Genomic DNA, 14,706 nt, shown 5'->3' on the forward strand with positions numbered 1-14,706 from the left:
GATCTCTCATTTAGTGCAGCGGTGGACTATGTGGCTCACGATACCAATTCCTCTGCAATCTCAGTGCAGCGGTGTGGAGAATTGGCAGCGAGTGGAGGAGAGTGCTTGGGTAATCATGTAATCACGTGTTACATATTTATAGAGAGTTTCACCTTGCTACTGCAAATTAATAGTCAATCTATAAGTTATATGAAGTATTTCCAAGAGTGGGATGAATTTTCCGCCATTTTTATTTGTTAAAGTGGAAGAATGTATGGTAGTGTGCGATCTTTATTCATTTTAGAGATGTATCAGCCACCCCTTTACCACTTAGCAGAACAGTAGGGGTCATAAATCCATCAATCAGTCGATTGATGGCTGTCAGAATTGCACTCATACTGGTTTAAAGTGGAGCAGAAGGGGTGGGTAGCACTCTCACATGGGAGAAAGGGTGGGTGTAAGGGTACAGTACCCTTACGTAGTATCGATTATACACTATGCAGAGATCATACATGGTTTAAGCAAAGACTGCAGTGCAGTCAACAATGTGCGAGAGGGTAAACAGTAGTCGAGTGTTGGAGTCCGTGGGTGGAAGTCGGCTGTGAGAGGCTAGAGAGAGAGGTTGCTCGGTAGCGAGGCCGGAGGTGAGTGGCAGAGTGGCACACAGTGTTTGATGTTCATAAATGTTTATAAATTGAGTGATTTAACTAATAAATTCCAGCATTTAAGAAAGGAGATGTTATCATTTAGTAGTTTTCACAATAACAGAAGTGGACAACAATGAGTCAACGTCACCTACTGCATATGCGAGTAATTTAGTTTGGTGCGAAACTAGGGGGAGGTTACATATGGCGACCGTGACAGGACTTCGATTCCACAGCAATCTTCGGAAACGACAGAGAAGACAACACAGCAAATAGTGAGTCCGCAGCTTTTCAGCACAGCAGCGTTTCGAAATTAAGTGAACTCGACGATGTGTGGAAATGAACATGAATAGGAATAATCAATAGTGTTACTGACTTTTAAGTTGCGAGTGAAATTTTCAATGTAGAGCAAGCATAAGTTATAACGAACAGTGATTGTTGTGAACAGTGTTAATATGGCTAATTCAGAACAAAACGGTAGTGTTACTAAAGACGAGGTAGGAGAATTTAATAATGTGCTCGACGGAGAACAAATTAATGTGATGGAAAACACTACAGTTAAGTCGACAGAGGACAGTGGTACTCTTAGTTTTCATTTGCCTAACGGAAGTTCAACACCAATGGTTATCCAGCAAACAGAAACTCCTATTGTCAGTAAAGATTGTATATCTCAATTGTTAGAAGCAATCAAAAATGTTCATGAGGAAAATAGACAGGCGCGTGCAGAAGCTAGAACGTTTCATGAGGAAAATAAAAAGGTGCGTGAGGGAATAGCAAGATCTTATGAGGAAACAGGAAAGTTTCATCAGGAAATCAAAAATGATTATCAGACACTAACTAATGCGATTAACAATTTGCGAACGGCACTCACCAGCTCATTTGAACAAAAGCATGATGAGCTCCGACAAGAATGTCAAGACAAACATGAGGCCATTGGCAGCGAAATTACAGATCTTAAAATTCAAGTTAACGGGCGGTGTAGGCAAACGGAAGATTTTATTTGCAAAGTTAATGACACAGTTAAGGCTCAAGATGACGAAATCGTCAAAATTAAAAGTTCTTGTAAAGCCAAGAAAGAGTCGATAATTAAGATGGTTAACGGCGTACAAACGCGACGTGATGAACTAAGTGATGAGGTACATGAGATACGACAAAAGGTAACGAATAACGACACAATGTCAAATGGAATTAATAAAGAAATTTTGCGCGATGAAATTAATGCAGTATTACGTGAACCAGAAAACAATATTATTGCTTTGCTTCAAGTAATTGTTGACAATGGACTGAGCAATCGAAAATTTCATGAATATGAACCGAAACAAGGCATCCACGCAGTTGCGTTCATTAGACAATTTAAACATGCGTTTCCGAGGCATTATACGGAACGTGCTAAAATTGATACTTGCATCAGTCACGTGAAGGGTGAGGCACATATTTGGGGTATAAGTGTATACGACAATTACACCAAGTATGAAGAATTTGAAACAGCATTTTTAAAAAATTTTGGCCGAAAGAAAAACAGTGGGACGTAAAATCAAAAATTCTCACACCGCCAAATTATGCAAGACATCACGGTACAATGCGTGAGTTTATGCAAAGGTACTGGAACGTCTATGCATGCTTGGATGATACGGTTAAAGAAGAAGAGCTAATGCTTATATTAATTCAGAAATTACCATTTTTGGCGCGTGAGAAGTTAGCACTCACACCACAGTTAACAATGGAGCAAGTGTGTTTGCTAATTGACCGAATGGAATTGCTCAATGCCGAACGCGATCAACGTGAACGACACAGTAATAACAATTACCGCAATCGTCACAACGGCCCAGCGCGGGAAGGAATCCCAAGTTACGAACGACCGAAATGATTTGATCGCCGTGACGATGATAGACACAGGAGAAACGAATACAATGTACAAGACAGATTCAGGTCAAATCATCCGCCGAACCGGCCACACAATGACAGAGACAGAGGACAGTGTCGATCGCCAGAACGTGCAAGAAGCCGCAATCACAATCAGCGAGATTCTGAACAGTTAAACTAAGCAAAGTTTCGGAGACGACCCGCTGCGGAACTCTGTCACAGGGACAAGGGTCGGATATTATGATAAATGCCATAAAGTGTGAACATGTAAATGATGTCAACGAAGATTTGTGTCGAGAAAATGAAGAAACTAATAAAGAAATTTTGATGCCATTTGTGGAAGTCGCAGTATGTGGTATTGTTATGGATGCATTAATTGATTCAGCTAGCGAGGCAAGTGCTATTTCTGAAAATCTATTTTCGCAATTAAGCAATCTTGTGGCTATTCCCACATTTCCTGTTAACGGCGTACGTATTGTCAGTGCAGTTGGAAACCGAAGCAAACCAATTAAAGGACAAGCATTACTAAGATTTTGTATTCAAGGGGACGAATACGAGCAGAGTGTGTTAATCGTTGGTTCTCTCAATGTTAGGCTAGTTCTCGGAGTTAATTGGTTGTCAGAGATGAGATGCTGTATTAATTTTGAGGAGAATTGTCTGCGGACGTGGAGAGATAATAAAGAAAGAAGTATTGTATTCAAAGGGTTTATTATGGATAATAAGGTCGCTGCGGGCGTGAAAATAAGGATGATGCGTTATAGAGGAGAATATTAAGCTGTCACTCTAAACAATTCAGAGAACTGCGCTGAGCTGCGGGACAGGAACGAGGAGGATACTCTAAATTGTATTCAAACCAAGATTCGAGCGTGAGTGGACTTGACTGAAGCAGAACGAGAAGAACTGAGGGAACTACTGAGATGCTACGTCGATATATTTTCAAAGATACCAGGATTAATTAATGGATATGTTAGTAAAATTAAAGTAAAGAACCATGAACCATTTCGCAGTAAGTCATACGCAATAGCATTGGCAAAAAGGGAAGCTGTTAACAAGGAAATACAGAGGATGTTGAATAATCAAATAATTGAGCGCTCAGATAGCGAATATTAGAACCCAATACATGCTGTAGCAAAGAAGGATGGCACAGTTCGCATTGTTCTTGACGCCCGTGCAATGAATCGCATAATTTTACCACAGCATGATCAGCCAGAAAACCTGAGTTTTTGTTACAATGATTCAAAGGAGTCAAATATCTAAGTAGCCTTGATTTGAGTAGTAGTTACTGGCAGTTAATGCTAGAAGAGAATAGTAGAAAGTATACAGCATTTCTTAATAATGGTAGAAGTTACTAATTTCAGAGAATGCCCTTTGGCCTCTCGATTTCTTCAGCGGCTTTTATGAGAGCACTGGATAAAGTTTCAGGCGAAGAGTTGTTGAAACACGTAACGCTTTAAGTTGACGATATCTTGATTAGCACAGCTTCATGGGAATAATATTAGGAAATTATTCATCGGATACTTGAAGCATTTAGGAAAGCTGGAGTGACTGTTAACCTGGAAAAAAACGGAATCTGCCAAGTCGCAAATTAAATTCCATGGGCATATTATTTCGTCGCGAGGGATTGAATCGGATCCAACAAAAATGGACAAAGTAAGAAATTTTCCGTCACCTAAGTGCCGTAAGCAACTTAAGTGGTTTTTTGGTTTCCGTAATTTTTATCGTCGTTTTCTTTCTGGATGCTGCCTATCTTCTCCTGTCTTAATGGACTTGCTGAGAAAGGATTCTACATGGAAATGGACTTCTGAACATCAGGAAGCGTTTGATTCAATAAAAAACCAACTGTGTGAAGCATCTATCCTTCACCACCCTGATTTAAGTGAAAAGTTTTACCTTGGCACCCATTCAAGTGATTATGCGCTTGGCGCAGAATTATATCAATCAATTGAAGTCGATGGAGTTATTGAACATCATACTATCGCATTTGCGAGCCGCGCACTCACAAGCTGGGAGCGAAAATATACTATCGCGGCAAGAGAAGCACTTGTCATCGTTTGGAGCTTCGAAAAGTTTCGCTTTTATCTATTTGGAAGGCATACTGTCGTAGTGACAGATCACAAACCATTATTATTCTTGATGAATTGCAAATTGATGCACAATAGGTTAAACCGGTGGTCGTTGATGCTTCAGCAACACAGTTTTGGGATTCATTACATACCAAGAAAGCAGAACGTCGTACCGGATGCGCTGCCAAGGCTATCAGAAGGACAAGATTCAGTTAATGTTGCGCATCCACGCCAGAAAGATATAAGGATTCGTTTTATGCGAGGTGTTGAAGGCGAACATCATATATCCAAGATTCTGTGGAACATCAAACAGGAACAAGACGCTGACGAAATATTGAGGATGGTTAAAGAAAAATATGATGATCCGAATGCCGAGAGTAGTGGCAAGATATGTCAATATTATTTAAAACAAGATGGTATCCTTTACCGGCGAAGCAACTTGAATTCTGATCATTGGAGGCTATATATACCCAATCATGTAGTGGATGAATTAATAAGATACGTTCACGTGAGCTATGCTCATTTTGGGCCACGTAAATGTATACTAAAATTGCAGGAGAACGTCATCTTCGATAACATGGCACGAAAAGTACGATCAATTCTAAAATCTTGCGATCTCTGTCAAAAAACTAAAGTGTCTACGATTCAGCACAAAGGTTTCATGCATAGCATTATACCTCAAAATCCTGGAAAAATATCAGCTCTTGATCTCTATGAACCGCTACCCGGATCAAAAGGGAATTTTACTCAAATTTTGGTTGTGATGGATGTCTTTTCGAAATTTGTACGCCTTTACCCACTCAGGAAAGCCAACAGTAAGATCATAATCAAGAAACTCAGGGAAGAATACTTAGTAAATACTGTCAAGCCAGAGTGCATTTTATCGGACAATGGTCGACAATTTCGGTCACACTTATGGAAAGATTTTATTAATGATGAAGACCCGCGTCCAACCCGACTGAACGTCAAATGCGTGAACTCGGACGTTTATTTCATGCACATGGTGGGAAGAAACATAAAAGATGGATAGAACGACTGACAGATTTTGAAACAGTAATTAATAGTTTGTCACATGATTCAATGGGATTGTCGCCATGTACAGTTCTCTTTGGAAAGAAACCTGACAGTATCTTTCATGAATACATTTCCTTTCCGCAAAAGAAGGAAATTACGAAAGAGGAGCGCTTTAAAATCGCGTTGGAGACGATGGAAAAACGAGCAGAAGAATAGAAGCTGGCACATGACGAGATAGTGAAGCCCATTACGTACAAAGTCGATGATTTACTACTTATTCGAACTCATATGAAATCATCAAGTGCAAATTAAGAGATACAAAAGTTTCATCACTACTACAGAGGACCATTCAAAATTAGAAAACTTGTTCACCCTAATTCGGTTGAAATTGAAATGGTGCAGTCCGGTCAGTATCATAGCCTACATGCACAAAACATTGCTACTGTGAGCTAGATGCAATCAGTTTTAAGCATTTTATGCTGTCGCGTAAACATTGTGCAGTGCTTGAATCAGAGACACGTCTATAAGCAATAATAGGAAAGCGTGGCGCGAGTGTTGTGGTTAGTACAGACTGATTGACGTGCGCGCGCAGTGTATTTTGTTTCCCCACTGCCGTAATTCCGTTTTGTGTTAGTATGTTGGCGAGTCGATATGGAGCCACCGACGTGAAGCGATGCGCGCGCAGCGCGGTCGTCACATGTTACAACTGCAGCAGAGGATGTACCAATCCCTACCAGGACCTTCGACCATAGATACTAGTAGACTGGCCTTGCTGTGCAGAAGCTATGGTGCTAGTGTGGCTCCAACATAAACCACGTGACTGTTGGCAAAACGTGGCGGGATTTCAAATCAGCGGTCTACCATCCTATGTTCGTATCGGATTTTCCCCACATTTCTCAATTGACTACCAAACGTTTCCAACAAACTCTACTTTTTTATTTGTGAAAAATTATGCCAGAACTACATTTGACCTGGATTTGTTCAAAGTACCACTTATAAAATCTAACAAATACATCGAACGCCACTCCGGTGGGCAGCGGGACGAAATTACTATAAACTATCAATTATAGTAAAATGTCGTTAAAATTCTTTTAAACAGTAAGAGTGGGCTCGTGTCAAAACTTTAAACATTGTATTCGCCACGTTTCGAGCTCTAGTCACTTATAAAAGAAAGTGGGCTATGGGAATTATGTCAACTATAGGTGTCAAAATTGTTTACTTTAGGAGCAGTTCCATTTTAGAGTATCAATTTTAGGTGCACTTCAAAGGTTCAGTTCCCACTATTTTTACAAAAGTTTAAACTATCAGTTTAAAAAAATGATATTTTAGATGAAAGGTGAGACTCTGCAGTTTCAGAAAATAATTTTGGAGCCTAGGTTTAAACATGACAGACACTGTAAATACAAATTATAGATATACATTGTAAATAATAACTAACCTATCAAAACACTTCTACGCGAAGTGCTTCGAGCAAAGGCGCGTATGTGCAAATGGCTTAAAGTTTTTCCATTTCAGAGCCTGTATCCAAAGCTGCCTTCGGTTTTCATCCTTACGGAACCTATGAGTAGGAATGAGAAACGATTATACTTACTTCTGTAACCGAATTATCACAGATACTTTCCAAAATGTAATATGAGTCTGACTTTACAGGCATCACTTTCAACAATTTAATTTACGTGATACTCTATTTCAAGTGTAAAAAACATATAAAAGTCACTTCAGCACATTTCAATAAACGCATCTGCACTATCATAGAAACACTTACACGTGAAATGTAATGCCATTTCCCCGACAAAACGCTGAGTACAGCCATAAGCGCAACACGAAACAACCATGTTTTGCCAACATTCACGTGACTTCAGCCCAGAGATGTTCGAGCCACGAAAATGACGTCAGGGCCAGTCTATTATATTTATGGTCGAAGACCAGGACCTAGCACGCAGCGCGACTGTCGCCTGTTCCAGCGCTGCGCTAGCCTGTCAGGTTGGCGAGCTGTGTGGCACGCGAAACCATGGGATGCTGACGTCAGCGACCAGCTGATCAACAACAACAACAACAAGCTTCACGGCGCGGGAGTCGCTGTTATGACACTGTTACTAAGATTCTACCAATTTTCAGAGACAACGAGTCTACAGTCCCCAGCGGCTTCGATGCCACAGCCCTATAATTCATCGAAAGCTACGAATACGTGTGCTTTGCATCGCGTCATATAGGGTAGTGAAAAAGCAGAGTAAACAGTGAAAGTGTTATTGTTGTTGTGATGGTATATCCCCGGCGGCATCGATGCCACAGCCCAGTGCGTAGTGAACCAGCGTGTGATTTACGACTCAACATATAGGCAGGGACCTAAAGCAGAGTAATTAGATTTGAAGCGCTCGTAAAAAAAAAGTGTTTTACAAGGTGATTATTTGTGTATGGATTACTTTCCGAGGTATGTGCCTTTTGTCAAATTTCTTGTATTACTAACCCTGTAAACTGTGTGCCATAAATATAACAGTATCGCATTTTCAAAATATGCTGCCACTTGGAGTGTTAATTTATGTGGCGTAGCAATAGAATATTTTCCTGTGAATATTGTGTAGTAGTTAGAGTTGTCTGTTTATTATTTGTTTATTTTTTGATCACATTAATTCAGTTAGGCCTATGTTTCTATTAATTCAATACAGTGACTATCTGATCATTAGTATTTAATTAATTACAAAAAAAAATATTCATGAACAAGCTAATAGACACTTGTTATTCGTGTATCACAGTTAGCCATTCTAATTATTTGGGACGTCACAGCATTATGATTCATGTTGCTATGTTAATTCAATGACATTATGCAGTGTGCACAAGCATTTGCGATTAACCTGACTTATCTTGTTGCTAATTAGTGAGTGATTTAATGATATAATTTGATTAATGTACTGTGATTAAGTGATACTTGAATTTCTTAAGCACCATTTTCCTTACACAAATGAGAATTATTCTTAATGACTTGAGGTTCTCCATTAATAAGCAAATAGTTTTGACTAAATAATGTAATTTTACATTTTTTTTCTTTTTTGTCTTTCTATATATTTTTCTACTTTAATATTCAAATCTAATATCACTGTTACATTTTTCATATTTAAGTGTTATTTTGGTGGGGATATGTAAGGATACAGTACCCTTGTGTAGTATCGATTATGCACTATGCAGATATCATACATGGTTTAAGCACAGACTGGAGTGTAGTCAACAATGTGCGAGTGGGTAGCAGTAATTGAGTGATGGAGTCCGTGGGTGGAAGTCGGGTGTGAGAGGCTGGAGAGAGAGGTTGCTCGATAGCAAGGACAGAGATGAGTGGCAGAATGGCACACAGTGTTTGATGTTCATAAATGTTTATAAATTCAGTGATTTAATTAATAAATTCCAGCATTTAAGAAAGGCGATGTTATCATTTAGTAGTTTTCACAATAACGGAAGTGGACAACAATGAGTCTCCTGGTAAGGAGGAAAGATGTATATTATGCTAAAATAATTAAAATATAACTTCACCTACAGCGTATGCGAATAATTTAGTTCGGTGTGAAACTGGGGGGAGGTTACAACGGGGATGGCTGGGAATCTTTCTTGCTGGGGGAATGGGGATAGGGAAGGTTGGTGAACTATCTCCTGCAAACTGACTAAATAAAAAATATGCAAACTGAATTTTATGTATCAACAATATGTCCTCTGTAATGTAATTGACTTTGATCTGAATTTATTGTCATGTGATCCTTGTTTCTAGCAGCACAGAACAGACTAAGTCTTTTTTCCTGCTAACTCTCAAGTGGAAGAAGGGCAGGGGAAGTGGGGGTAGGGAGGGAGAAGTGGAGGAGTGGAGAGGAGGGTTGGGAGCTTCTCTCATGATGGGGAAAAGTGGCCCAGAACTGAACTGAAAAGGGGTGACAAGAAAGTGCCCCAGTACTGGCATCTCTTTTCCCAGAGGGATGGGATGAGGAAGGGGATGGGTTGGCTGTTATAAATGAATTAGCATAACAATAGGTTAAGGGGAAGGGGATAGTTTACCCCTGAATGTAATCTTCCTCCTGAATGTATGCAACCCATACAAACAAAGTGCACCACATCACATTTGCTTCACTACTATCTTGTAATGAGGATAAATGGGTTCCCAATTCGATATATTCCCAGGGAATTTCGAGTCCGGCATTCACACAACAACAAAGGAACACCACCTAAATATCTTAGCCACAAAGGGTTTCACACATACATAAACACATATATACACACACACACAACACATCTGCAATTTAGTACTATTAGATATAATAGCTCAAAAACAATACTATTTTGTGTTTTTACTGATAATACTGCGCGTAATTTTAAGTTCACTGTTTAACAACTCAACAATTCTTAAGCCAGGTCATCATGTTACTTCTGTTATTTTCTGGCAGCAGACTACAAATTGTGTGAAGTTGTAAAAGATCGTGAGCAGGTCTTCCTCTTCAAAAGTGCATAGCTTTGCCGCACAACACATACTGTACATCATAGTTCTAGTCAAAAATCTGCGCTCTGTCGAATATATGACGGTGTTTGTATCACATTTGTTTTAATGCATAACAAACAACACTGCTGTCTCCACTAGCATTGGCAGTAGTATCGCCCTCTCCGAAACAACACAGAACCTCACCATCACCGCATGCAGATTGCAAGATAAATGAGTGTAAGTTAAACTTACGCAAGAAATGGCACAGTACTTACATTAAACAACCATCTGTTGTTTATTTCTTCCGCTATTGTTACAGGTCGCAAAGTACAACTTTCAAGCCACTAAGTTAGCTTGAGGTTTCTGCAATACACCTTCTGTTCACTTTCTTCTTTCCTCTCTTGCGTTGTCCATTTTCTACCCAGAATTTTTGGAACAGATTTGCCTTGGATACTGTCCCATCTATTACTATTTTTCTAAATTTTGTTCCGTTTTCAGTTTCGTGCATATTTAAGCCAATTTCCACTTTGCGAAGCCGTTTGGATTTGCCTTTTAATTTTTCAGACTGCTCTACCTTCTTATCTATCTTCTATGAGTCATTCTGTGTGACCGATATAAGATTACTTGTTTTTTACTAATTTCGTCTATTTCTTTCTTCACGGTTATATACTTCTATATTACTTATTAATTTAAATGTTACTACCATCTTTATGCCAAACCACCTCCACTAGGATATTGCCACGAACAGAAATGCAAGATTCCTGAATCTCCTCCCCCTACACTTATTCCCTGAGTATGGGACTATTTCTGTACTGTCAGCGTACTTCCTAAAATCTTCTCTACAATCTTTATTTATTTGTTTCCTTTTATTAACTTAAAATGAGTGTTTGCCATGCTTATGTGAATTCTGGCCCATTAACTATCTGGTAAATGTAAATTTTTAGGGAACGACTTTTCAGTACAGACATCTAGTTTTTAGTAAAATACTAAGTTCAGTTTCCGTAATTTTGCCGAGATGGGTCCTTTCTCACCTGTTTTAAGCTGAATCACTTCTCCTACCCACTTTATTTAATTCTTTAATGTTGTAATCTCTTCTAATTAAATTGCAATCCTATGCCCAGAAAGTTTAAACAGCCATTGCCAGACTGCCCCTAAAGGAGAATAAAGAAAAAGGGACCATAGTAACAATAATTCTTTCTGTGCTCTCTGTCTGAGTGTATAGCAATAAAAGAAACTGTCTATCATGCCCCTGCGTACAAGCAGATGCAGGTTAAAGGGAAGGAATGTTAGGTTTCGTGTTCCTTCCACAAGGGGATAAGTGAGACTGGCCACTAGACTTACTGGAGAAGGATGATGTAATGTATTGATTGTGGACTTGTCCCTTAATCATCCTACCAACTGCCTGAAATAATTTAGAAAATCTGATGGAAAATCCAAACAAGACTGACCGCTCGAGGCATGTAACCCCACCTCTCTGAATTCGGATCCGGTGTCACAACATATGCCCTCACTCTTTATCACACGTTTAAATCAAATTCCCACCATTGCTTTGTATTAAATACGAGAGATTTTTTGGTATAATAACGTAGCGACGTCATCAAAAGGAAACAGTTTGTTGGTGAACAAAAGATTTTGAAGGTGATTGCTCACTGTACACTGGGTTACAAAACTCGCAGATGTTCCTGGAAAGGAAGTATAATTATAAGTAAAAGGAAAAAATTCTTCCATTAAATTTCTGAAAGATATTTTCTCCTTGCTCGTGTTGGTATGAATACTATCTACCCAGAGACACCTATTTATTCACTGTTGACACAAAAGTTTTCTGAGTATCGTACCGCGTCATAATGTAAACAAAGGAAAAGAAAACAGCTGTCCTGGAGAAACCAAGGTTACGGTCGCGGTTGCAGTGGCATTCTTTTGGTTTCTCCAGCATAGTATTTTTTCACATTATAAAGCGGTACGACACTCAGTAAACTTTTATGTTAAGTGACTCACGTCGTAAAAACCTACACAATTATATTTAACAAAAATCCTTTACTCTTTTCCAGAAACTTATTGAAGACCACAAGGCCACATATGTTCCAGGGAAGAAGAGGGATCTCATAGATGCATATTTGTGTGAAATTGCAAAAGCTGAAGAAGCCCAAATTAATAACAGAACATTTATGGGTAAGTAATGCGCAATAAACTTTATTACACGCTTTTGTTTTAAATATGATTGATCGGGTGCATTGGATGTTACTCATCCCTGTCGGATTTTGCTCCTGCATCTATGATAAGTCTCTGCAAAGTCTTTAACTGCCTCCAAAGTTCCCTCCTCTAAGCGGATACTGACAATTACAATTATTGCAATTTCCTAAAATGGGGATCATCGCAATTACATAACATTTCTTTATTAAGGGCGAATGATGCATAAAAGAGACATACATAAGTTTTTCGAGGACGGTAAAAATGTTATACTTACAACTCTTGTTTTCATCAAAAGGTTTACATGTCAAACTCACGCCGGCCGTGGTAGCCGAGCGGTTCTAGGCGCTTCAGTCTGGAACCGCGCAACTGCTACGGTCGCAAGTTCGAATCCTGCCTTGGGCATGGATGTGTGTGATGTCCTTAGGTTAGTTAGGTTTCAGTAGTTCTAAGTTCTACGGGACTGAAGACCTCAGATGTTAAGTCTCATAGTGCTCAGAGCCTTTTGAACCATTTGAGCAAACTCACGTTCGTCAGGCGTCCTAGACTGGCTCGATGAATCATGGAATGTAATCGTATGGCAAATGTCTGTAACCATTTGAAACAGTGAGTGTAACGTAGCAACCAACCTCACCGTCATTTGGTAGCTCTACGGAATCGCTTTGAGAGCTTTATTCTACAACTAAGTCAACGATTTTATGTGGTTGCATAATGGTCTTGTTCATCTATGGAGCTATGTACAGTAGTAGTAAGTCTTTGCTAATGTTCGTTGCTTTTGTCTTTCCCTGTTTTATCCGTTATTGTGTTTCGTAATTTCAGTAAAGTTGTATCATTTTAAAATTTTTAGTCAGTTTGTTCGTCAGAAAATTTGTCTCGATATTTACGCGTCTTTATGTAGATTTCTATTTATTCCATAGAGTTAATTATTGGGTCCTTTGTTGTTATGTGGAGGATTTTCATCGAATTTTTGATCTGATTCACATTGTAATTAATGTGAAAAATTCTACATAAGCCAAACAGGCAGAATTTTCAAAATTACATACCTAGATCATACCATAAACAGTGCCACAAACCTATTCACAGAATTCAAATACATACGAACAGAAAGCTACAGTGTAAACCAGATCGAAAATGCGATGCAAATTTTGCACATAGCACCAAAGGGCCCAATAAAGGGCTTTTTAGAAGAAATAGAAATCAGTATACACAGACACAAACAGCTAGACAAAATTTTTAACGTAGTACCGACTTAAAACATAAAAATTATATTCACAACTTTACTGAAACTGCAGAACACCACAATGGATAAAACATTAGCAAAGAATTTGCTGCAACCACTCAAAACTTCATAAATGGAAAAGCTAATTATGTAACCATATAAAACCGTTGACTTCGTTGTCAAATCAAGCTGTTAAACTTACGGAAAATATTAAATACCTGTTAACGAATATTGCTCAGCAACAATTTCCTGCTGAGACTTTACGTATCTTCAGTTTCGTCTGCGCTACACCTACGATTCAGAGTAGTACAAGGTATTCGACAGTGAAAGCGTTAACGATGTGTCAGGAAGAAAGTACCACGAAACATATACATAAAACAGTTATTAGTTACAAATGAATACAGATGTATGCACTAACAACTGCATGTGTTTCTGAGCCTCATAATGGCCATGAAGCCGAAATAAGCTTACAGCAGTAAAACTAATACCGTAATAAAAAGTTTTTGTCTAGCAGCATTTTGGGTTACTAAATATATAATGTCCTCACACGAGATCTATAACTCTGCCGGCCCAGAAGAATTCAGAATCTCTACGGGATCTAATCAACACTTCCAGCTGGAATCACGAAAGATGGAGGTGGAGTTAAGGCTTGTTGGCATTCTTCGACAGCCAATGACCGTTCACCAGTATTCTGAACGCTCTGCATTGAATCTCGTAGCTGTTTGTTGCAAATTATCAACTCTCGTGTTAGTGGTTAAGCAAAAAATTCCATTTAAGCAAGCGAGAGACATAATATACAGGATAAACGCTTTCTTCAAACGCATAGCACGTGTATGCGAGCACCGCAACTGTCGCTTGGAGCCGGCAATAAATCAAACTCCGTCGAAGCCCCGACCTGCACGACCGAGTGGGGTAGCGCAGTGGTTACCCTACTAGACTCGTATTCGGCAGGACGACGGTTCAAACACGCATCCGGCCATCCTGTTTTAGAGTAAATTTATGTATTTCACGTCTATGTTCACAAATATTGTAGCTCCCCAGAGTACCGGTTTGGGTCAGCAATGACGATCTTCAGATTTGCGGCAAAACACAAATATAACTAGTGGATGTCTACAACTTAAAACAATAAAATAGATCATGACGAAAAGTATTACTGAAATACATGTGAAACTTATGCACTTTAAATATGACGAGGCATACCTGTTTTATAGAAAAGCATGTTGTAATGTACTGGAGCCATGGTGACATCGTCAAATGTTAAACACAAAAGCAGCACCACCGTCG

The 14,706-nt window shown here is 39.1% G+C and overlaps 1 protein-coding gene across 1 annotated transcript in view; it reads left to right on the forward strand.

The window, feature by feature from the left end:
- The window catches only part of LOC126481067 (methyl farnesoate epoxidase-like), a 226,414-nt gene that overhangs the window by 103,209 nt on the left and 108,499 nt on the right, over positions 1 to 14,706 (forward strand). The window contains exon 5 of the mRNA XM_050104552.1: positions 12,065 to 12,185. Within this exon, the coding sequence (XP_049960509.1) occupies positions 12,065 to 12,185 (121 nt within the window). The remainder of the gene's footprint in view (positions 1 to 12,064; positions 12,186 to 14,706) is intronic.

Source organism: Schistocerca serialis, chromosome 5, assembly GCF_023864345.2.
Source record: "Schistocerca serialis cubense isolate TAMUIC-IGC-003099 chromosome 5, iqSchSeri2.2, whole genome shotgun sequence".
NCBI lineage: Eukaryota > Metazoa > Arthropoda > Insecta > Orthoptera > Acrididae > Schistocerca > Schistocerca serialis.